At 46.4% G+C, this 25,217-nt stretch overlaps 1 protein-coding gene across 1 annotated transcript in view; it reads right to left on the reverse strand.

Moving 5' to 3' along the window:
* LOC142291993 (venom factor-like) overlaps positions 1-25,217 on the reverse strand; it is a 353,454-nt gene that overhangs the window by 35,243 nt on the left and 292,994 nt on the right. Inside the window, exons 35-37 of the mRNA XM_075337006.1 lie at positions 8,077-8,163; positions 7,891-7,996; positions 2,761-2,850 (exon numbers count right to left, since the gene is read on the reverse strand). Coding sequence (XP_075193121.1) covers positions 2,761-2,850; positions 7,891-7,996; positions 8,077-8,163 — 283 coding nt within the window. The remainder of the gene's footprint in view (positions 1-2,760; positions 2,851-7,890; positions 7,997-8,076; positions 8,164-25,217) is intronic.

The raw sequence follows: 25,217 nt of genomic DNA on the forward strand, positions 1-25,217 counted from the left end.
CCCATACTGTGACAAATATTAACCTGAGAGTGGGCTTGGTTCATAATGAACGTCTGTCCTGTTATGTCTGGGAGGCTCTGCCCACTCCCATCGTATTGGGTCTTTCCCGGTTAAAGAGGCATAACCCTGTGATTGACTGACAGTCAGAGAAAGTGGTCAGTTGGGGGCTGTTTCTGTGAAACCAAGTGCCTGTGTGCTACCATCTCTGCGGTACTTATTAAAAGTCTGCCACCCTGTCAACTAGTAACCACCAAAGTGGGTAAGAAAAGAGAGCGTGCGCTACCCCCTCCTAAGGGGAAGATTAGGCGGTGCAGCCCCTGTAGAGGTAATTGGGGGAGGGTTAATGTTCCTAATAAGTGTGCAGTACTGTAGCATAATGTGTGGAATGGTTGGAAAGATTCTTCTACTCTTGGTTCTGCCAGGAGTTTTTCCTTTATTACCAGGTGCATGCACAGTAATAAACATTCAGGTCCAGACCTGTGAAGAATGACTATGTGCGGATGCCCACTAAAAACACCAGGTGAAAGTGTGTGTCTGGGGCATTAGGCTTGAGGTTTATCAGTCCCTTTAGAGTTTTTGATATCCTTATCCCTCTTTTCTCCACCAGGACTAGTCAGTCATTTTCAAAATTCTCAATTCATATGTAAAATTTGTATTCAGTAAAGACTTTCCCAATACTGAGATAGGAGATGAGAATTGCTACTCATAAGATTCTATGTAGAGAAGGGGAGGGGTGGAGCTCTTCTGCTATCTCCTCCTTCTGACTCTAGCTCCTCACACTTTCTCTCACCCCTCAGTTACATTCTGTCTTTCGTGAAAACAAATTTTATCTCAGAAATGAGAACTTTGTAATGTAATGATCAGAAAAAGAAGCAGATTTCTCTGCTAAGATATATTGCAAAGTTTATTTTTCATGTGTATTATTGGATTTATGAACTGAAAATTAAAACGACAGATTTTCTTTGACTGTTTGTTAAACCAAATCTGTCAGCAGGTTTTTGTATGTAAGCTGAGGACAGCAGTCTGTAAAGGTACGTGACCACCATCAGGACTTGCTGCACCCTGGACGCAGTAGGTCGTGATCTGAAGGGCCGCGAGACTCCTTCGCAGGAGAACGCAGGAGACGACAGCTGCTCATGCCCACGACCTAGGCTCGAGCAGTTGCAGTATTTCTCTTCTGTTCTCCTTGCAGAGAACACTTGCAACTCCGCAGGAAAGAACTGGCATGCTTGCGGCTCGGAAAGCCGCACCACAGGTCAGGTTTCACTGTGGGCTGTACACACATAGTGGCCATTGGATTTCTAAAAAATCCCATCCACTGTGCTTGTACTGTACAACACATCGTTTTGGATGCAGCTGAAACATGCTGTGTCCAAAACACTGTGAAGACTGATCGCGGGTATGCACCCTTAAGAGTTAAAAAATAAAAAGCAACTGTTCTTCTCTTATCAGTGTGTCCAATTGTTTACATAAATAAAGGGTTTATTACCTTGTGATTATTATTACATGACTAGAAACTTAGGGCACAACAGTCTGGCACACCCCCTGCTGTGATTGACACCTCACAGTCAATGCACAATCTCTATAGAGAGCCAGGTGTGAGTGTGCGCAGCCATCTAAGGGGTACTTCACACACAGCGAGATCGCTACTGAGATCGCTGCTGAGTCACGTTTTTTGTGATGCAGCAGTGACCTCATTAGCGATCTCGCTGTGTGTGACACTGAGCAGCGATCTGGCCCCTGCTGTGAGATCGCTGCTCGTTACACACAGCCCTGGTTCGTTTTTTTATTGTTGCTCTCCCGCTGATAAGCACACATCGCTGTGTGTGACAGCGAGAGAGCAACAATCCTGAATGTGCAGGGAGCAGGAGCCGGCGTCTGACAGCCTGCGGTAAGCTGTAACTAAGGTAAACATCGGGTAACCAAGGTGGTTACCCGATATTTACCTTCGTTACCAGCCTTCGCAGCTCTCACGCTGCCAGTGCCGGCTCCTGCTCCCTGCACACGGTAAGCTAAGCGGTGTGCGCTGGTAACTAAGGTAAACATCGGGTAACCATACCCGATGTTTACCTTAGTTACCAGTGTCCGCAGCTTCCAGACGCCGGCTCCGTGCAAGCGCAGCGTCGCTTGCACGTCGCTGCTGGCTGGGGGCTGGTCACTGGTCGCTGGTGAGATCTGCCTGTTTGACAGCTCACCAGCGACCATGTAGCGACGCAGCAGCGATCCTGACCAGGTCAGATCGCTGGTGGGATCGCTGCTGCGTCGCTAAAGTGTGACGGTACCCTAAGCCCTGCTGTGTTTCTGAATCTAAATTATTTGATTGTTTCAGAATGGCTTAATCCGGTAATCTGTTATAGAGCCTTGGATTCAGAATCTCTTTGTCTACATTATGTTGCTGTCAGATGAAGTAGCAAAAACCTACTGACAGATTCCCTTTAAGTTATTCATTACACGTGAGGGTTAGGGCACTCTTTGGAGATTAGTTTGCATTAAAGTTAATCGTCAGACATTTAGATTTTCAGTAATCTACGGATTTTTATGAACGTTCTCATCATTATTTGATCTTGGGGTGCACGGAGAAGTTTCTTTTTGACGTTCACCCTGTTGGCCAACCAATTTAGAAGTTTCCCTGGGTACAGACAGAGTTTCTCTACAGGGTGTGTGGCTACGTAAGCAGTCTGATTTTATTGATATTTTTTGTACATTAAAAAAGTAAAAGCAACTTACTAAAAATTATTATTTCCGATGCTATATATTTACCTGTGGCACACTTGCATAAAGATCCTTTGCAGATTTTCTTTAATTCGCCACTGTCTTCAGGAAGGTTATAAAATGTACTGCATTTTTTATCTGCATAGAAGAAATAGACAGTGCAAACATTACAAACAGATGCACTATATATATTTATTCTGTTTGACGACAACTGGTGATATGCCTTAGTCTAAAGCTGATTAAAATGGATTTCAAATTAAAACACCACGCCAGCATCTTTTTATTTTTGTTCACCACTGGAGTGGTGCTTTTAAATCTAAGTTCCCTGCACTTAGAAGGTGAAGACAATGGAGAATGAGAATAAGGCCGGTGTCACACTTGCGATTGCCTCGCGTGTATCTCGCGCGAGTCTGGTAGTGCATCACCCGGCACGGACTCACACTCTCCTCACAGGAGCGTCTCAGCTGAGATGCATGCAACCAACCCACTCCTGTGAGGAGAGTGTGAGTCCGTGCCGGGTGATGCACCACGAGATACACGCGAGGCAATCGCAAGTGTGACACCTTAAGGGTCACACTGCAACATCGCTAACGATATATCGTTGGGGACATGGTGTTTGTGACGCACATCCGGCGCCGTTAGCGACATCGCAGTGTGTGACAGGCAGGAGCGACCTTAAACCATCGCAAAAGAGACAAAAATCGTTGGTATATGAGAGGTCGTTCATTTCCTAAAAATCGTTGTCTCGTACGTAGCGAGGTTGTTCATCGTTCCTGCGGCATCACACATCGCTATGTGTGACACCGCAGGAGCGACGATCATCTCCTTACCTTCGTCCACCTGCAAAGAGGAAGGAAGGAGGTGGGCGGGATGTTACTGCTATTGGACGGCTGCCGTGTGACTTCGCTGTGACGCCGCACGAACCGCCCCCTTAGAAAGGAGGCGGTTCGCCGGCCAGAGCGACGTCGCAGGGAAGGTAAGTCCGTGTGATGAGTGTAAGTGATGTTGTGCACCACGGGCAGCGATTTGCCCGTGACGCACAACCGATGGGGGCGGGTACGCTCGCTAGCGATATCGGTACCGATATCGCAGCTTGTAAAGTGCCCTTTAGACTATCAGAGTCGCTCACATCTGTCTCCGGCAGTCTGTGACCTGCCGGATTGCTCCAGTATTTCATGAAGGGAACTGGACCGGAGGTCATTCTTCAATGCAAAGTCTATTAGGGCTAATAGGAAAAGAGGATTATGTCTATGATGGATATGAAAGAGACTGTGATAGTGCATGATAATGAGGTTGAAACCTTGTGGGTAGAATTACATGTGGTGATAAACAATGAAAAAGTAATTTTTGGTGTAATCTACAGACCCACCCTAACGTAATTGTGGAGTTGGAGGATTGGCTAATAAAATTATGGCTAAATTAGTCATAATAGTGATTATGGGAGCCTTTCATTACCCAGGTATTGACTAGGGTCGTGGTCCTGTTTCAATTGAAAAGGGGACAAAATCCCTCAACTGTTAGGATAATTTTAAGGCCAGTTTATGGCAGATCTGTTGAATTTAGTCATTTCTAAAAATGCAGCATTTTGAAAATGTCACTGTTCGAGAAAATCTTGGTACCAGTGACTGATATATCAATTCATTTTGCTCAAACTGTAAAAAAAAATAATTATATTGATGGGAAGGCAATAACAATTTTAAAAAAAGCCAGTTTTCTAAGGTTGAAAGGTGCACTGCAGTAGATTGACTGGGAGCAGCTACTAACAGATCGTTATAGGTAGGAATAATAAATGGCATCGCTTTAAATTTATATTGGTCAATCATACTGCAAAACATAGGTAGCAAAAAACCCACTATATTACTTCTGTCGCGGGCGGCGGGGCGCTGCACTCACCACGCTCGGGTCCGGCGCTGCTGCTGCTGCTCGGTGGCTCGAGCGGTGGGCCGGATCCGTGGACTCGAGCGGCGCTCCTCGCCCGTGAGTGAAAAGGGGGGGTACTTCAGTTTGGGGATTGGGTCCGTGAGGTTGGGCACCACCGCTGCTATTGACCGGTGATCCCGGGAGCGATGGCAGGGAGCAGCTGGGATGTTTCTCTCCCCTCCGTGGGTAGGGGGTTGGTGGTCCTGGGGCCCGGTGAGGTGACGGGGAGGCAGGGTTGGCAAGGTGCAGGGTCGCTTGGACTGTGCAGCGCGGTGCCGGATGGCACGGTAGTACTCACTCAGCCACAAATGGATGCAAAGTCTCTGGTAAAACAAACGGCTGGATGGACGGGTCCCGCAGCCGGCTGCTGTGCTTTCTCCCGGACGGGTGGTGCTGGCTGCCTTTCCCTGCACCTTTTGTGTATGTTCGGTCCCGATGGCTTCCCACTGGTAACCCGCTCCCCAGCGTGTATATGTGCCGGAGGAGCCCTTTTACCCACAGGCTCTGGCCCTGGGAACCCTAGCTGTGGCGGTAGCTGTATTTCCCTTTTGCTGGTTGGACGGTTGCCTTCAATTGGGTCTTAGCCGTTAGTGACTGGAACCCCAGGGGTTTCCTAACGGATTTGACCAGTATAACAGCGACTCCAAGCCTGGTCGGGGTCCGCAGACCCTGCCGGTTTGTGCTGGCTTCACTTCGCTCCCCGGTTCGGTACCGGCGGGCCACCGTCCGTCCCCGGTCCTACGGTTCCGCGTTGATCTGCCTCTCCTGCAGATGGCCACCACTCGTGCCAACCTTGCTCTCGGTGCCCGGGCCACGTACCCGTACACAGTCAGTTTGCTCCTCTACTACCACTTCCCTAACTTCACTCAAGCTCTGCCCGAGCTGAACTAACTTCCTTTCCCGCCTCCAGGACTGTGAACTCCTCAGTGGGTGGGGCCAACCACCTGGCTCCACCCTACCTGGTGTGGACATCAGCTCCTGGAGGGGGGAAACAAGGATTTGTGTCTGACTGGTGTGCCTATCTCGGGGTGGGGTGTCGTGTTGTAGTCCCTGTGACGGCCTGGCTAGTCCAGGGTGCCACACTTCTACTGTTAAAAACGGTCATTAAAGGGAACAAACCACCAGGATTTTGCTATATAAAGTAAAGGCAGTGCCATACTGGCACTAAGATGCTGAATACAGGCATACCTGTTATAGAAAGATCAGATGCTTGGTTGCTGAAATATCTATAATCAAAGTTACAGAAATGCACAGCACTTTGACTGGCATGTGAATCGAGGGCGGACCTTTGTGGGTCATGTCCTTAATTTATACTCCTGCATCTTGTATTGTATGCCCCCCTTTTGTATATTTAAGTATTGTGCCACACCGCCATTGCTCCTGTTGGTGGCATATACACATTGCCACAGTAATTATGTCTTCATTAAAATGGTGCCGGAGTCCACGCATTTACGTACCGTGGTGTCCACCGCTACTTTATTGAAGGCACTGTGGAAAAGACTATAAGTGGCAGGGGCACGGGCACGTGCGCAGATGTAAAAAAAAAGTCTGCACACTTGCTGATGCTGCTCATAGTAATCGCAACAGTGTGTTCAATAAAATGGCGCCGGAGATCTCGTTACGTGCATTTGCAGACTCCAGCGCCATTTTATTAAAGACATAATTACTAATGCAATGTACATATGCCACCAACAGCAGCAATGCCAGCGTGGCATGATTTTTACATAAATAAAAGAGGGCATGCCATATAGGATGTAGGAGGAGGAATATACACCAAGGACCTGACCCACAAAGGTCCGCCTCGATGCACACACCAATCAAAGTGCAGTGCATTTCTGTAACTTTGATTACAGAAATTTCAGCAGCCAAGCATCTGATCTTTCAACAAAAGATATGCCTGGATTCAGCACCCTAGTGCCAGTTTGGCTCTGCCTTTACTTTATATCGCAAAATCCTGGTGGTTGGTTCCCTTTAAAGAGCTTTTATCAAGTTTGGAAATTATCCCCTATCCAGCTTATCAATCGCTGGGACCAAAATGTAGTGTTTCAACTGTAATCAGATATCAAGATAGAGTAGAGCTAACCACTGTTTATAAGACCACAGATAACACATCAGGATTTCATGGTTGTTTAGTTTTCTCAAACAACACACCAAAGAGCTAAAGGGTGCTTTACACACTGCAACATCGCTAGCGATCTCGTTAGCGATGTGACACGCCAGATCGCAGATGCGAACTGCCAAGATCGCACGTAGGTCGGTTTAAGGCTCTGTGCGCACTAGACCGTTTTACCCGCGGATTTACCCGCGGATTTGCCACGGAAATTTCTTGAGAAATGTCTGCAATCTTTGTGCAGACATTTCCCAGCAAATTCTATGAAAAAAAAAAAATAGCTGTGCGCACTGTGCGGATTTTTCTCAAGAAATTTCCTTGAGAAGAATTTCTCGAGAAAATTTCTTGAGAAAATGAGCATGTCCATTATTTCCGCAGGTACCGTGCGGATTTCGGCAGTACAGCCTGCAAAATCCGCAGGGAACCACCCGCGGGAAAATCACGGCAAAATCGCGGCTAATCCGCGGCAAATCCGCATGCGGATTTGGTGCGGATTTTTTCCGGAGGTCCGGAAATCTTTCACTCCCAGAAGTTTCTCAAGAAATTTTCTTGAGAAACTTCACATTTAAAGTGCGCACATAGCCTTATAGCGCCGGTCACATGTGCGATCTCGGCAGATCAAATCTGTGATCTGGCGTGTCACATCACTAACGAGATCGCTAGCGATGTCGCAGCGTGTAAAGCACCCTTTAGTCTGGATGACAGTTTTTATACTCATAAACCTGCTGATTTGGCCATGACGAAAAAAAAAAGTTCACCAGTAGTACTGGCTATAAAAAAAAATAAATAAAAAAAAAGGAGCGCCAACAACTCCCAATAGGTGGAAAGTAAACTAAGCAGTTACAGGGGTTCTTCAGTTTTATCATTCGCTTTCCATTTTTTTTGTTCCAGAAAACTAGTCGATCTTAGGGTATATTACATCTGCACACTGTAAAACCTAAGGAGCAAAGTTCACTCTTCGACGTGACATTTGGCTCCGGCTAACAGAATCTTGATCATAATACTCCCTCTAGTAATATAAACTCATAAGATCCATTTAGAGAGGTTATATAAATCAGGCACACCCTTCTTCTATGTTTTATCATAAGTTATGATTCATAACTTATGAAGAAGGCAGTTTTTAGAAATGTAGGGTAGGCATTTATTACCAAGATCATAATACTCATATATGGAAATGTCAGCTGGTTGGAGCAGTCCGATTTCAAAATTCTTATGTATCCGAAATCCGATTTCAAAATCTTCATTATTAGGAACCTGCAATAGAATGTTTAAGTAGCATATGTAAGTAATAAAAAACACAGGTTCACTAATAGAAAAGAATAAAAGTATGTTACCTTCGTCAGGTACAGCACGACGGTTGCGTTAGATGCAGTGCTGTATGTTTCAAATTTCATAATGTAATTTTCCTCCTTATTTGCCAACTAAAACAAAAAGGTCAAACATTTAATATTTTGCTTTTTTGCATTCCAGCGTTCATAACATTTTCTTTTCTTCATAAATGTACAAGCTTTTTGTGGTACAACTTGTTTTCCTTTTTTAATTTTGTGCATGTGAAGTTTTTGTACATACACAATTTATATGTACTCTGCAACTATAGCAATATGGTCTCATAGTTCAATGGATCCAGTGCTGCCCATATGAGCTTTAGAATGGATACTGCAAAATCACTGAGACCAGCAAGGTGCCCCCTAGAGATGAGCAAATCAATCTGATGAGGATCAACTTTCAGTCGAATTTCCTGACATTCACAAGTCCTCACAAATTCAAACACTTTGCCATTTGATAGGATAACAATGTCCAATGCCATTTCACACACTACTGAAGCATCAGCGATGGGGCTAATGACTCTACCACTTAATGCTCTGCAGCTATGTCATCACATAGTTGTAGTGCAGCCAATCAGGGGCTATCACAGCTACTATAAAAGAGGATGGTTGGCCAAGGAGCACCGTTTTATGTTTGTACACTGTAAGGATAGGAGGTTAGCGTGCACAGCTCATTGTACATGGGAATAGAAAAAAGCTTATATGTGGTGTACTTGTGAGGGTGGCTTGAGACAGTAGTGGCGGGCAAGGGGATCCCTCCTGTAGTCTGCACCCCAGCCACTCCCACTAAGCAAGGGGGTTCATAGTTGCGGTGGTCCTGGCTTTGAGTGTGGTCTTTGGGGGTACAAGTTATACCTTGTTTTAGGCAGTCTAACAGACCAGGAATAGACATAAGCAGACCTGCGGAATTTTGGCTCAGTGGATTCAGCCAGACTTTAGATAAAGTTTAGTTTGGGACACAGACTTGACCTGAACCCCAATGGAAGTCACTAATTGGGCCGTTCGAGTTTCTGCCCACATGCAACCAGCCATAAACCTCAGGTTCGCTCATCTCTAACTAGGACCTACTGTATCAGCAGGGGAGTCACCGACACAGACTCAGTTCTTTTTTAACAGTCTTTTGCTAAATGTTACGCATAGTATTTTCAACATATCGATACTTTAAGCACAACACTTGAAAACATTCTTTAAGGTATGCCTCACTTTAGGGCACACTTTTTAGTATGCCTTATGATGTCAGATGAATGGCCGGAAATCCTGTGCCTGCACATTTTGCCTGGTGTCTCTCCCCTACACTGAAGTTGCAGTGATTCCGCAGAACCTGCACATATCAAAATTGAAGGCTGCTTATAGAAGGGCACAGTCTTCAATTTTGATGTGCACAAGCGCTGGGGAGTCACAACACAGATAAAGCATGCTTCAGCACCCAGCCATGCGCTTATCTTGGCTGTGTATCAAAATAAAAGGGACCCCTTGTGGCTTTTAAAAAAAAAAAAATATTTAAATAAATAATTTTAAAAAACATGTGTGGTCCCCTCTAATTTTGTTACCCAGCCATTATAAAGCTGACAGCTTAGGGCTAGTATTCTCAGACTAGGGAGACCAATGGTTATTGAGACCCCACCCATCCTAAAAATAGCAGACTGCAACGATCCAGGATTGTCGAATTCATTAGATGCGACAATTCCAGAACTTTACCTGGCTCTTCCCAATTGCCCTGGTGCAGTGGCAATTGGTGCAATAATTGTTAGTGACAGCTCACAGCTGCCACTAAGCTCTAGATTAGTAATGGGAGGTGTCTATGAGACCCCCCCCAATTACTAATCTGTAAGTGAAAATAAATAAACACAAACACTGAAAAAATCCTTTATTTGAAATAAAATACAAAAAATATCCTCTTTCACCCCTTTATTAACCCATAAAACACCCCTGCAGGTCAGTCATAATCTACACAAGATCCCACGATGATTCTAGCTCTGCTACATATATACTGAAAGCGCAGCGTGCAGGCACAGAACATGATGGTAATACTATGTCATGGGTGGTGGTGGACCATTTCAGCTAAATTGTTCATTTGATCCCACTTCAAAAGTTGCCTACGGCTAAGAGTTTAGTTATATTGTTCATTTCTCATATTATTAAATTAAATTACAACATTATTTCTGATGGAAGAATTAAGTTTTTGGCAAGTTTTTGGCATACTGTTTGCTGCAGATTGGGTATCAAACTATTGTTTTCCTAAGGTTATCATTCTGAGACTAATAGTCAGATAGAGAGGATGAACCAAGAGGTAGAAGAGTATTTAAGCTGTTTTGTTTCGTCTTATCAGGAGGACTGATTGGAATTTCTGCCACTTGCTAAATTTGCTCTAAATAACCATTCCTCTAGTTACCAGACCATGCATTTCATTTATGGTGTTGCTTTTAATCGTTTTTTTTTTTGTTGTTTTTTTTTAAATTTCCAGGTTTGCAATCCTCCATGCCGAAGGAGGAGAAATTTGCTTCCTGATTGAACAAAGTCTAGAAAGAGGTCGAAAGGGATCTTTTAGTAACTAGTTACGGGGCAAAAAAAAAAGTGCTAATTGCAGATGTAGGAAGGCCCCTATTTTTTAGGTGGCTCTCCTCAAAAATCTGTATGTATTAAAGTGGCATCTAAGAAATTTGCTCCAAAATTTGTAAGTCCTTATAAGATTATTGAAGTCTTGAGTCCTGTGACGGTTAAACTGCAATTCAATTCTGGGTTCCAGGCGTGTCAGGTACTGTTTCACCAGAATTAGGCAAATCAGTGACAAACTCCATGGACAAGTGGGTCCAGGGCTGTGACGGAACCTCATTAGGCAAGAGATAAACCGCTGGGGCTTAACAAGAGGCTTTAGCCCTGGCACAGACTCTGCATTTACAGACATACCCAACAACATCCTTATGAGCATTTTGCTACCAAAAGGACCTGGAAAAAGATCTCCAAGTGGCAGAAGAACCCAAATACCCTTTCAAAATGGAGTCATGCACTTTATTTGTGCATAAAGTTTGTTCAAAGGAAAACCCTCTGTTGCACTCTCCTGGGAAGGAAAACATCTGGCGCACTCCCCTGTGAATCCGGCATGCGCCGTTTGAGATCTACCCCAGAGCACCCACCACCACCCCCTCACTAAGAATCTTGACAGGATTTTTGTCCTGCAACTCTGGGGGGACAAAGCTACAAGACAAAGCACCAACCTTATCCTTCTTCGATCCATGGAGATAAGTAAGTCACAGTAAAATCAAACCGGGCAAATAAAAGGCCCATCAAACCTGTCTGGTGTTTAAGCAATTAGCTGTGTCAACTTACAGCAGATTTTTAGGACCAGTAAGTACTGTTACCTTCAGTGGCGTAACTAGAGTTTGATGGGTCCTGGTGCAAAATTTGGACCGGGGCCCCCCCTCCACATACACCGACACTTAGGGTACGGGAAAATGACACTTACACTCAGGGTACAGGATAATGATGCTGCAATTGGCTTTTACCCACAGCACCCTGGTTTCCCATGATCTGAAATCCCTCTATCAGCACCCAGCTTTCCCATGTTCTGATATCCATCTTGTCCTTGGCACCCAGCTTTCCAATATCAGAGCATAGGAAAGCTGGGTGCTGAGAGAAGATATACAGCAGAGCATGGGAAAACTGGGTGCCGAGGGAAAGACCCCTTTTCCCGCAACAGAAAACATTCCCATCCCATGCTTGTATCTTTGTCCCCCTCGTATATAGTTCTTTAAATACTATAATGGCCCCCGCATAGCCTTCCATATAGTATAAAGGGTCCCACATAACCCTTCGTATATTAGAATACACCTCCATAGTCCTCCATTTATTATAATGCATTTCCCATAATTCTCCATGTATTATAATTCACCCCATAGTCCTTCATATATTATTCACCCCATAGTTCACCATATATTATACTGCACCACATAGTCCTCCATATATTATAATGCACCCCCATAGTCCTCCATGTATAAAGTAGCCCTCATAGCCCTCCGATTATTATAATGAATTTCCATAATTCTCCATGTATTATAATTCACCCCATAGTTCTCCAAAGATTATACTGCACCACATAGTCCTTCATATTTTATAACGCACCCCTATAGTCCATGTATAAGGTAGCCTCCATAGTCCTCCATATATTATAATGTAGCCCCCATAGTCCTATATGTATTATAATGCAGCCCCAAAAATTTTCATTTTGTATTATGCAGCCCCATACTCCTCCTGTATAATGCACTCCTATATTCAATGTATAAGGTGTCCTTCATGTTTATTATGCAGCCCCATAGACCTTCATGTGTCATGCAGCCAGCCCCCCAGGGCCTCCATGTGTCATGCAGCCAGCCCACCCAGGGCTTCCATGTGTCCTGCAGCTAGGTTTCTCTTACTCACTGATTGATAAAAAAAAAAGTACTCACCTGTCTTCTTCTTCCACCGCTGCTCTGTCCTCACCTCTACTTGTTTCACCGTGCTCGTCCTCACCTCTTTCCTAGTTCCCCCTTGGCTCCGGTCGGCGTCCTCCCGTCCTGCGCTGTGCGCACTCAGCCCATCAGTGGCACAGGAGTGATGTCACCGCGCAGGCACGGGGGAAGAGCCAGCCGCTCTATGCAATATCATAGCAGTGTGCGATGATAGGGGCCCAGTGCTGCCGCCGATGACACAGGGCAGGGGGGCCCGGTGTCAGCGGCGGCGACCAGGTCATATAGCGGCCACGTGATCTGCGGCAGAACAGCGCAGCAACTCTCACAGAAAGGAGCTGGCTGCTGATCTGCCGGGCGGCTGCGGGCCCCTAACCTCCCGGGCCCGGTCGCAATGGCGAACACTGCGACCGTGGTAGTTACGCCCCTGGTTACCTTATGTCTAGCCACCTCCAACTAATGTCTCTATTCCTCAAAGGCTCTTAACCATCAGAATATCATTGTCACCTATATCATAATTTGACTCCACTAGAGAGAGTTTCTGGGAATAAAAAGCACAAGAATGAAGGTACCCATTCTTTTTTTATTTGCAAAAGAACAACCCCCATCCCCACAGAAGAAGCATCTACCTCAAACACAAAAGGTGGACCAACTTCTGGTTGACTGAGAACAGGAGCCTTAGAGAAGGCTGTCTTGAGGGCAGAAAATATACAAAATTGAAAGCTGCACACTAAATTCAGAGAAATATGAACAAGCATAACTGCTTTATAATACATAAGGAATGAAAAATGCAATTAGCCATATGAAAAATTGAAAAAATTGAAATGTGACATTTCATAACTGCTGAGGATTATTTGAAAAAAGAGATATTTAGCTAATGTATTGATCAATTCATTACTGCCCCATAACCAACTTCACGGTAATCTCTTATTTATGGGGTCCCTAACCAAATGTTACCTCTATATGCGGTTAACACCTGCTTGTTTGTATGGGTACCTAACCAAATGTTACCTCTGTGCGGTTGAAGCCTGCTGTGTATGGGAAGCAAGGGACCTGGCTATATAGGAAATTGAATAGACCTGGCTAAAGGATGGGACTGGTTCTCAGACAGAAAAAACTGCATTACAATTAGAGATGAGCGAACCGGTCATGGATCGGCTTGAGCTTGGTTCGAGTTCGGGGCGGTCTGGTTCGAGTTCGGGTCGGCGAACCGGTTCGGCGAACCACTCAAACCCATAGGAAACAATGGGAGGCAATCACAAACACATAAAAACACATTATAAATGTACACATACAGTTAATAAACATTGCCATAACACTTACCGGTCCCCGGGATGCGTCCTGCACTCTGTCTCCTGCCGCTATTCCTCCCGATAATCGCTGCGTCCTCGGTAACCAGCAGTGATGACAGGACCTACGTGATGTCATCAAAATAGCATGAGCCAGTCACGTGTCTGTTATCTCATTGGCTACAGACTGGTCACATGGCTAGACGTCATATCCTGTCCTAGGTCCTGTCAGTGCATCTCCAGTACGCGGTGATCGTTTCTGTATCGCCGTGTACCGGCGACATGCTCTGGCACACGGTCGTCTCCCCGTTCTGCTTCCCCGTTCCCTTATTGACCGGCTGACACAGCCGGTCAATAACGGAGATAACCGTTGCCATAGCAACGCGCTTGGTAGCAGTGACGTCACCGCTACCACACGCAGCGGCACCGGAATCACGTGATCGGAGCAGCGTTGCTATGGCAACCTGTCGTGTGGTCACTCTCACAGAGTGATTTCTGTACGGACCACAGCGCCCTTTCTCCCATGCTGTCTGATGGAGCAGAGCTGCATGTGTTGAGAAAGAAGACAGAAGACCATGGATCATGGAGGCCTGAGAGGGGGTAATAAAGATGGAATCTCTAAGTGTGTCTGTGTATTTATTTCCATTAAAGTATTTTTTTTCTGTGTGGTGTTTTTTTTTTAACCCTTTATTGGAGATTCTTAATGGCCGGGTCAAACTTGACTGACATTAAGAATCTCTGGCTTAATACTAGCTAGTAATACAAAGCCAGTATTAACCCTTATTACCCAGCAAGCCACCCGGCTTCAGGGCTGCTGGAAGAGTTGGATACAGCGCCAGATGATGGCGCTTCTATGAAAGCGCCATTTTCTGGGGCGGCTGCGGACTGCAATTCGCAGGAGAAGCGCCCACAAACCTCGGGCTAACCTGTGCTGCGGATTCCAATCCCCAGCTGCCTAGTTGTACCCGGCTGGATACACAAATGGGGTGAAGCCTACATCGTTTTTTTTTTTAATTTCATAAAATTCATGAGTTATTTAAAAAAAGGCCTTCCCTATATTTTTAGCTCCCGGCTACTCATGGGTACAAATAGGCAGCTGGGGGTAGGGGGCAGCCCGTAGCTGCCTGCTGTACCTGGCTAGCATACAAAAAATATGGCGAAGCCCACGTAATTTTTTTGTAGTTTTTTGGCAAAAAAAATAAAAAATGCTTCCCTGGATTTCCCATTCCCAGTGAAGGTAACACCAAGCAGGGGGGTTAGCAGCCAGTAGCTGCTTGGATTATCCTTAGCTAGCAATACAAAAAATGCAGCGGGAGCCCATATATATTTTTTTTAATTATTTATTTAAATAACTAAAAACAAAAAGGGCTTCCCTGTATTTTGATTGCTGGACATCACAGTGCTGTAAAAATAAATCTTTAGAAAAAAATGACGTAGCGCTCCACGGTATTTTTATTTCTCAGCGCAGTTAAAGCAGACAGCTACGGGTTGCCACCCCCATCTGCCTGGCGTTACCTTGGCTGGCAATCAAAATACAGGGAACCCCATTAATTTTTTTTATTTAAAAAAATAGTTAAAAAAAAAGACGTTGGGTCCCCCCATTTTTGATAGCCAGCTAGGGTAAACCACAGCTGGCAGCTTTACCGTGGTTGGGGATCCAATGTGGAGGTCACCCCAGGCTCTTTTTTATAATTATTTTATAAATAATAATAATTACAAAAAAAAGTAGGGTCCCCACCCAAATTGGATCACCAGCCAAGGTAAAGCGGACAGCTGTGGTCTGGTATTCTCAGGGTGGGAAGGTCCATAGTTAGTGGCCCTTCACAGCCTAAAAATAGCAGACCGCAGGCGCCCCAGAAGTGGCGCATCCACTAGATGCGCCAATCCTGGCGCTTCACCCCAGCTCATCCCGTGCCCTGGTGCGGTGGCAAACGGGGTAATAAATGGGGTTGATACTAGCTGTAAGGTCACCTGACATCAAGCCCAGCAGTTTGTGATGTCATGGCGTCTGTCAGATACCCGACATCACAAACTGTCAGTACTAACAAAAAAAATAGCCAAAAAAATGTATTTGAAAAAACAGTCCCCAAAAAATTTCCTCTTTCACCAATTTATTGTAAGAAAAAAAATAAGGGGGTCCCACGACGACTCTGGACTGTCTAGAATATGATGGGGACATGCTCAGGGAAAGTATCCCCCATTTTCTAGGAGTACAGACCCTCCATGTGAGGAGTGTGGGTGCAATGAATCTGCACCCACTCTCCCCGGGTCCACAGCAGCAGAGTCCATGTCGTAACTGTTGCTACCAAAGCTGCAATGCCCTGCTCATGAGGTAAGGGCATGCCTAATCAGGAGAACTATTCTACATTTCCAAATATTGGTATTTGCTGATATTATTGCTATTCCACCTACTATATATTGGGGATAGGATCTTGGAGATGGAATAAGTCCAGTTATCCAGCTGAATGAATACTAAACAACAGTGCTCGCTATTTAGATGTGTTTTTTGTGGCATATAACGGACTCTCATGTTTGGTAGTCGTTCAGCAGGGCAACTATAAAATCAAATACCTCCATTTGGAAATGTAGTATAGCTCTCCTGATCAACTATGTTCCTTACCTCATGAGCAGGGCATTGCAGTAATAATAATTTATTCATTTATATAGCGCTATTAATTCCATAGCGCTTTACATACATTGGGAACCCTGTCCCCATTGGGGTTCACAATCTAAATTCCCTATCTGTATGTCTTTGGAGTGTGGGAGAAAACCCATGCAAACACAGGGAGAACATACAAACTCCTTGCAGATGGTGTCCTTGGTGGGAATTGAACCCAGGACCTCAGTGCTGCAAGACTGCAGTGCTAACCACTGAGCCACCGTGCCACCCATTTAGCTTACAGATGCATAACCACCACTCACTGTGTCTGAACACAGGAAGCTGAGCTGACAGCTGCTCTGTGCATGCGGCAGCGTCTATTGTTAAGGAGAGGGCCGCGGGGGATCAATGCTGCACAGGTACACCGGGCAACACCGGTGGGGTTATAGGGGGTGACCTGGCAGGGCCTGGGGAGGAGTTTTGTGTCACATGTGTCATGGCACATGCGACAGAAATCAGAGGAGTAGGGTGAATGCGGCCGGCGCGCTGCTATGCGCGCGGCCATCTTGGATTTCCGGGAGGGTGTCAGGGGGGGCACTTTGGCGACATCGGGGGACCGGAGGGGACCGGGGTGGAGATTTTTCATGTTTGTTCATTTGTTCATGCCAGACGGGAGATAAATAATTTTTTACCGGCGCTGTCAGTTACTGTAACGTGATCATCGGTATACGGTGTATACCGGTGATCACGTGAGCGGAGACCGGAAAAACCGGCCTAAATCATGATCTCCAGGGTCTCAGCTACCCTCTAAACCCCGTAGATTTTTTGACGCTGGGGGGCGCTATTCACTTATTTCTGCCTGCTGTTTATAAACGGCAGATCAGAATAAGACTACATTCACACGACCGATCCGTTTTTGCGGTCCGCAAAAAAACCGGTTAGTTTTTTTTACGGGTGCATCCGTGTGGCATCCGTTTCTGTTCCATATACGGTCCATATGTCATCCGTGTACCTTCCGTTTGTTTGCATACTGCAAAAAAACAGAAGGAGGGAAAAAACATAAATTTATTCAGGATCTGTGACGCCCTGGACCCCCAGGAGTCACAGGTAACAACACACAACACCACACACCCCCACCCCAGTGAGGCACCAGCAGCCAACAAGTCCTGACCACCTCCCTCAGGTCTAGCCAGGCATACCAGGTGGGCGGAGCCAGACGGATAGGCACGCCCTCTGAGGAGTCAGCTGGCCTGAGGCAGGGAAAGGACAAGTGAGTCGAGTGGGGAGAGGAGTAGTGAGAGGAGTAAAAGTGGCGAGCTGAGAGTTAGGGGCCTAGGACGGAGCCTAGGACCCCTTGGAACGGTCAGGCAGGCAGACGGTGGTGGCCGTCTGCAGGAGTCCGGACAGGGACTGAACTGCAGAACCGTAGAGATCGAGAAGAGGGTGGTGACCCTTCGGACCTGAACCGGGGAGCTAACAAGTCAACCGGAGCACCAGGCAGGGTACTCAGACCCCGTTCTACCCCAGAAGCAACCAGGCTCAGACAAATCTACTGATTGTGGTCTGGACCTCAGGGGTTCATTCCCACCCAAAGTCCCGATAGACGGCTACAGCTCACCGATTCCGGATAAGAGCCACCGCCAAGGGCCAGAGATCCAAAGGGCCAGCACCTGCGGACAAAAGGGCTCCTCCGGTACCCAAAATCCGGGGAGCGGACTACCGTTGCTGATGCATAGGAGTCACTATAGCAAATTTAAAGGTGCAGGAGAAAGGCGACATCACTAACCTCATTGGGGACACACGCAGCCGGCTGCGGGCACCGATCTACACCGAACTTGGTTTACCATTGACTCTGTGTGGTTTAATCGTGAGTACACCAGTGCCATCAGGCACCGCACCGCAAGCGAGCCCCTGCGTCCTGCAACCCCACGCTCCTGCCATCTGGCCTTGGGACCAACAAACCCCCTACCCACGGAGGGGTCAACACCTAGCTGCGACCCACCACCGATCTCGGATGAGCCCCCGCACCCTCACTGCAGCGGTGGTGCCCATCACCTCACCACGACCCGTGGGTGGTGTCACGAACTGCTACCGGTCACCGCGGCTCCGGCCATGAAACCGGTCCACCCCAAACCAAACAACCAAACCCCCCCTTTCCAGAGCGACGTGGCCCCCGGTCCGGAGGCGCTCGAGCCACCAACAACCCGAGCCCAGATCCGAGCGGCTCGGCGGAGAGCAGCCGAGCCCCCAGGGCGGTACAGATCCATAGCTTCAACCTACATGAGGCAGTCACATGTTCACTCCAGTGCCATTTTCTACTGCTTTTCACAGCGTAGAGCGCTCTGGTGATTTTCTTGTGCTTGTACACTTCATATCAGTCTTTTCTGTCATTATAGTGGCAGAAAGACACATAATGTCCCACTTTCCTGCATTTTGTATTTTGCACCCTTTGGTGCCTTTCATGTGGCATTAAGGGGTAGAGATGAGCGAACCGGTCGCAGTTCGGATCGAGGTCGGTTCGCCGAACGGAGCTCCCGTTCGAGTTCGGTTCGTCGAACGTTCGACGAACCGAACTCGAACCAATAGGCTATAATGGGAGGCAATCACAAACACATAAAAATGCATTATAAATGTACACATACAGTTAATAAACATTGCCATAACACTTACCGGTCCCCGCGATCCCTCCTGCACTCTGTCTCCTGCCGCTATTCCATCCGATGATCGCTGAATCCTCCCGGTGACCGGCACTGCCAGCAGAGATGCAGGACCTATCGTGACGTCAAAATAGCCATGTGACCAGTCACGTGGCTATTATCTCATTGGCTACAGACTGGTCACATGACTATGACGCGTCATGTAGGACCTGCGAGTGCATCTCTCCGGTACACGGTGCACATTTGCTCTAGCACACGGTCGACTCCCCGTTCCGTTAGGGACCGGCTGACACAGCCGGTCATTAACGGAGATCACCGTTGCCATAGCAACGCAGTTAGCGGTGACGTCACCGCTAACCGCGGCTCCGGGAGCACCGTTGCTATGGTAACGCGTCTGTCAGCGTTACCGCTGTTACCGCTAGCAGCACTGATCACTCACGGAGTGAAGGCTGCACGCTGCTTCTCATGCAGCTTTCACGGAGTGAATGCTCCACGGGAAGCAGCGTCTTCCCCCATGCAGCAGTGATGGAGCAGAGCTGCATTTGTTGATCGAGAAAGACAGAAGTCCATGGATCGTGGAGGGCTGACAGGGGGTAATAAAGATGGAGTCTCTAATGTGTCTGTGTATTTATTTCTATTAAAGTATTTTTTCTCTGTGTGGTGTCTTTTTTTTAACCCTTTATTGGAGATTCTTAATGGCCGGGTCAAACGTGCCTGACATTAAGAATCTCTGGCTTAATACTGGCTAGTAAAACAAAGCCAGTATTAACTCATGATTACCCAACAAGCCACCCGGCTCCAGGGCTGTTGGAAGAGTTGGATACAGCGCCAGATGATGGCGCTTCTATGAGAGCGCCATTTTCTGGGACGGCTGCGGACTGAAATTCGCAGCAGAGGCGCCCAGAAACCTCGGGCTAACCTGTGCTGCGGATTCCAATCCCCAGCTGCCTAGTTGTACCTGGCTGGACACAAAAATGGGGCGAAGCCCACGTCATTTGTTTTTTAATTATTTCATGAAATAAGTGAAATAATTAAAAAAAACGGGCTTCCCTATATTTTTGGTTCTGCTCTTCTCCATACAGACAGACAGCAGCTGCAGAACTACAAGGCTCAGCATACTCCATCAAGGACTGTATGCAGAAGTTTTTTGCCCCCTGAAAAAATTATGTGGGCTTCGCCATATTTTTGTATGCTAGCCAGGTACAGCAGGCAGGTACGGCTGCCCCCAACCCCCAGTTGCCTATTTGTACCCGGCTGGGAACCAAAAATAAAGGGAAGCCCTTTTTTTATTATCTCATGAATTTCATGAAATAATTAGAAAACAAATGACGTAGGCTTCGCCCCATTTTTGTGTCCAGCCAGGTACAACTAGGCAGCTAGGGATTGGAATCCGCAGCACAGGTTGGCCTGAGTTTTCTGGGCCCCACTGCTGCGAATTGCAGACGGCAGCCGCCTCAGAAAATGGCATTTTCATAGAGGCGCCATCTTCTGGCGCTGTATCCAACTCTTCCAGCACCTGCCTGCTATACCTAGCTAGCATACAAAAATATGGCGAAGCTCACGTCCTTTTTTTGTAGTTTTTTGGCAAAAAAAATAAAAAATGCTTCGCTGGATTTTCCATTGCCAGTGAAGGTAACACCAAGCAGTGGGGGTTAGCACCCAGTAGCTGCTTGGATTACCCTTAGCTAGCAATACAAAAAATGCAGCGGGAGCCCATATATATTTTTTTTAATTATTTATTTAAATAACTAAAAACAAAATGGGCTTCCCTGTATTTTGATTGCTGGACATCACAGTGCTGTAAAAATAAATCTTTAAAAAAATGACGTAGCGCTCCGCGGTATTTTTGATTCTCAGCGCAGATAAAGCAGACAGCTATGGGTTGCCACCCCCATCTGCCTGCCGTTACCTTGGTTGGCAATCAAAATACAGGGAAGCCCAATAATTTTTTCTATTTAAAAAATAGTTAAAAAAAAAAAATGACGTTGGGTCCCCCATTTTTGATAGCCAGCTAGGGTAAAGCAGACGGCTGTAGCTGAAAACCACAGCTGGCAGCTTTACCGTGGTTAGGGATCCAATGTGGAGGTCCCCTCAGGCTCTTTTTTATAATTATTTTATAAATATTAATAATTACACAATAAAAGTAGGGTCCCCCCCAAATTGGATCACCAGCCAAGGTAAAGCGGACAGCTGTGGTCTGGTATTCTCAGGGTGGGAAGGTCCATAGTTATTGGGCCTTCACAGCCTAAAAATAGCAGGCCGCAGGCAACCCAGACGTGGCGCATCCAATAGATGCGCCAATCCTGGCGCTTCACCCCAGCTCATCCCGTGCCCTGGTGCAGTGGCAAACGGGGTAATAAATCGGGTTGATACTAGCTGTAAAGTCACATGAGATCAAGCTCAGCAGTTTGTGATGTCATGGGGTCTATTAGATACCCAACATCATAAACTGTCAGTACTAACAAAAAAAAAAAAAAATCGACAAAAGAAATTTATTTGAAAAAACAGTCCCCAAAACATTTCCTCTTTCACCAATTTATTGTAAGAAAAAAAATAAAGCGGTCCCATGACGACTCTGGACCGTCTAGAATATGGGGGGGAGACACTTAGGGAACGTATCCCCCATTTTCTAGGAGTGCAGACCCTTCATGTGAGGAGTGTGGGTGCAATGAATCTGCACTCACTCTCCCCGGGTCCACAGCAGCAGAGTCCATGTCGTAATGGTTGCTACCAAAGCTGCAATGCCCTGCTCATGAGGTAAGGGCATGCCTAATCAGAAGAACTACTGTAGAGGAAGCTCTGCTCACTGGTATATAGGTGCTCAGAGGTAATAATAGATAAAATTAGTGAGTAACCTCGGCACTCTAAATCTCCCAGACTAAGTCAGTAAGTCACAACGGATAGTAATGCAAAATCACTCTTTATTGGTCCGTATTAAGAAAAAAAAAATTTTCATAAGCATATATGTTTTTGTCCAAAACAAGTTACAAATGACGTTTCGGCCTGAGCCTTCGTCAGATTGGACTTATCTGCATGTAATCATGAAAAATGACAATAATCAGTATCACATAAGAGTGAGAGAACAATAACATAAACTCGAACAATGTAGAGGTACAATTGGGATGCAGCAAAAAAATTGCAACACAGCAAGAAATGAAACACATGATACAAATGTCATAATACAGTACAAGGACAATATAGTAATGACAAATATGGGGTCAGAGTAGGCTTAGACAGCTCTGATACGAAAGAGATGTCAATCATAAAGTAACATGTGCAGTAGGTGTAGAGCTACAGTATGCATGGCAGAGCTAATGGGTAGACCGACCATAGAAAAAGAACGGAGAAAAAGTGGAGAAAAAGTGGAGAAAAAGTGGAGAAAAAATGGATAAAAAGTGGAGAAAAAGTGGAGAGAAAGTGGAGAAAAAGTGGAGAAAAAGTGGAGAAAAAAATGGAGAAAAAGTGGAGAAAAGGTGGAGAAGAAGTGGACAAGAAGTGTTTGTTCATGCCAGATGGGAGATAAATAATTTTGTACCGGCGCTGTCATTTACTGTAACGTGATCATCGGTGTACGGTGTATACCTGTGATCACGTGAGCGGGGACCGGAAAAACCGTCCTGAATCATGATCTCCAGGGTCTCAGCTAGCCCTGAAACCCCGGAGATTTTCTGACGCCGGGGGGCGCTATTCACTTATTTCTGCCTGCTGTTTATAAACGGCAGATCAGAATAAGGCTACATTAAAACGACCGATCCATTTTTGCGGTCTGCAAAAAACAGTCCGTTTTTTTTCACGGGTGCATCCGTGTGGCATCCGTTTCCGTTCCGTAGATGGTCCGTATGTCATCTGTTTGTCATCCGTGTGCCTTCCGTTTTTTTTGTGTACTGCAAAAAAACTGAAGGAGGGTAAATGCATAAATTTACCCAGGATCCATAGCTTCATCCTACATGAGGCGGTCACATGTTCACTCCAGTGCCATTTTGTTCTGCTTTTCACAGCGTAGAGCGCTCTGGTGATTTTCTTGTGCTTGTACACTTCATATCAGTCTTTTCTGTCATTATAATGGAAGAAAGACACATAATGTCCCACTCTCCTGCATTTTGTAATTTTGCACCCTTTGGTGCCTTTCATGTGGCACTAAGGGGTGCTTAGCTTTGTATTTAGCCAAAAAAATGAAAAAAAAATGACGTAGGGATCCCCCTAGTTTTGTAGCCAGCTAGGGTAAAGCAGACGGCTGCAGCCTGCAGACCACAGCTGGCAACCTCACCTTGGCTGGTAATCCAAAACTGAGGGCACCCCACGCTGTTATTTTAAATTAAATAAATAATTAAAAAAAAAAAAACACGTAGGGGTCCCCCCAAAATTGGATCACCAGCCAAGGTAAAGCAGACAGCTGGGGTCTGATATTCTCAGACTAGGGAGGTCCATGGTTATTGGACTCTCCCCAGCCTAAAAATAGCAGGCCGCAGCCGCCCCAGAAGTGGCGCATCCATTAGATGCGCCAATCCTGGTGCTTCGCCTCAGCTCATCCCGCGCCCTGGTGCGGTGGCAAACGGGGTAATATATGGGGTTAATACCAGATGTGTAATGTCACCTGGCATCAAGCCCTGGGGTTGGTGAGGTCAGGCGTCTATCAGATACCCGACATCACCAACCCAGTCAGTAATAAAAAAAAATAGACGACAAACACATTTTTATTTGAAAAAACACTCCCCAAAACATTCCCTCTTTAACCAATTTATTAGAAAGAAAAACAAATCCAGGTCTGGTGTAATCCAAGGGGTTGCCATGACGATCCACACTGTCCCAGTCAATGAAGAGCAGGATGTTCCCCATTGGCTGGGAGAGCAATGCAGTGACCTGAGCTAACATCAATGGGTCAGCCCAGGTCACTGCAGGGGATGACAAGTGCTGCTGTCAGCGAGGTACATTACCTGCGCTGATCTCCTGCACTGCTGACAGCACTTGTCACTGAGTTCAGCACCGCCGCCTTCACAGCCAAGTATCGCGAGAGGCCCGTGACGTCACCGCTAGTCAGTCTCGGGTCGGAAGCGAGAGAAGGTGATGTGACAAGCGGTGGCCATGGAGGACAGTGATAGCGCTGAGGTCGGGATGGCGGGACTTCATCACTGCAGGTAAGCCGAGCGGGACCATGTGTGCAGAGTGTGTGTGCAGAGTGTGTGTGTGTGTGTGTGTGTGTACGTGTGTACATGCCGCGGGCAGGAGGGGGCGGAGCGAGCTGAGCGGGCAAGTGTGGGCTTCCTGCACGTAACTAGGATAAACATCGGGTTACTAACCGAAGCGCTTTGCTTGGATACCCGATGTTTATCTTGGTTACCAGCTTCTGGCAGGCTGCCAGCGATGTCTCCTGCACACTGTAGCTGTAAAAAGCCCTGCTTTTTGCTGCTAGAACCGTTCTCGAACGTATCTAGAACTATCGAGCTTTTAGCAAAAAGCTCGAGTTCTAGTTCGATCTAGAACAGCCCCCAAAATCACTCGAACCGCGAACTGGAGAACCGCGAACCGCGCTCAACTCTACTAAGGGGTGCTTAGCCTTGTATTTAGCCAAAAAAATGGAAAAAAAAATGACGTGGGGTTCCCCCTATTTTTGTAGCCAGCTAGGGTAAAGCAGACGGCTGCAGCCTGCAAACCACAGCTGGCAGCTTCACCTTGGCTGGTAATCCAAAACAGAGGGCACCCCACGCTATTATTTTAAATTAAATAAATAATTAAAAAAAAAAAACCACGTGGGGGTCCTCCCAAAATTGGATCACCAGCCAAGGTAAAGCGAACTGCTTGGGTCTGATATTCTCAGACTAGGGAGGTCCATGGTTATTGGACTCTTCCCAGCCTAAAAATAGCAGGCTGCAGCCGCCCCAGAAGTGGTGCATCCATTAAATGAGCCAATCCTGATGCTTCGCTCCAGCTCATCCCGTGCCCTGGTGTGGTGGCAAACGGGGTAATATATGGGGTTAATACCAGATGTGTAATGTCACCTGTCATCAAGCCCTAGGGTTCATGATGTCAGGCGTCTATCAGATACCCGACATCACCAACCCAGTCACTAATAAAAAAAAATAGACGACAAACACATTTTTATTTGAAAAAACACTCCCCACATTCCCTCTTTCACCAATTTATTAGAAAGAAAAACAAATCCAGG

The sequence above is a fragment of the Anomaloglossus baeobatrachus genome, chromosome 1 (assembly GCF_048569485.1).
Source record: "Anomaloglossus baeobatrachus isolate aAnoBae1 chromosome 1, aAnoBae1.hap1, whole genome shotgun sequence".
Taxonomy (NCBI): Eukaryota; Metazoa; Chordata; class Amphibia; order Anura; family Aromobatidae; genus Anomaloglossus; species Anomaloglossus baeobatrachus.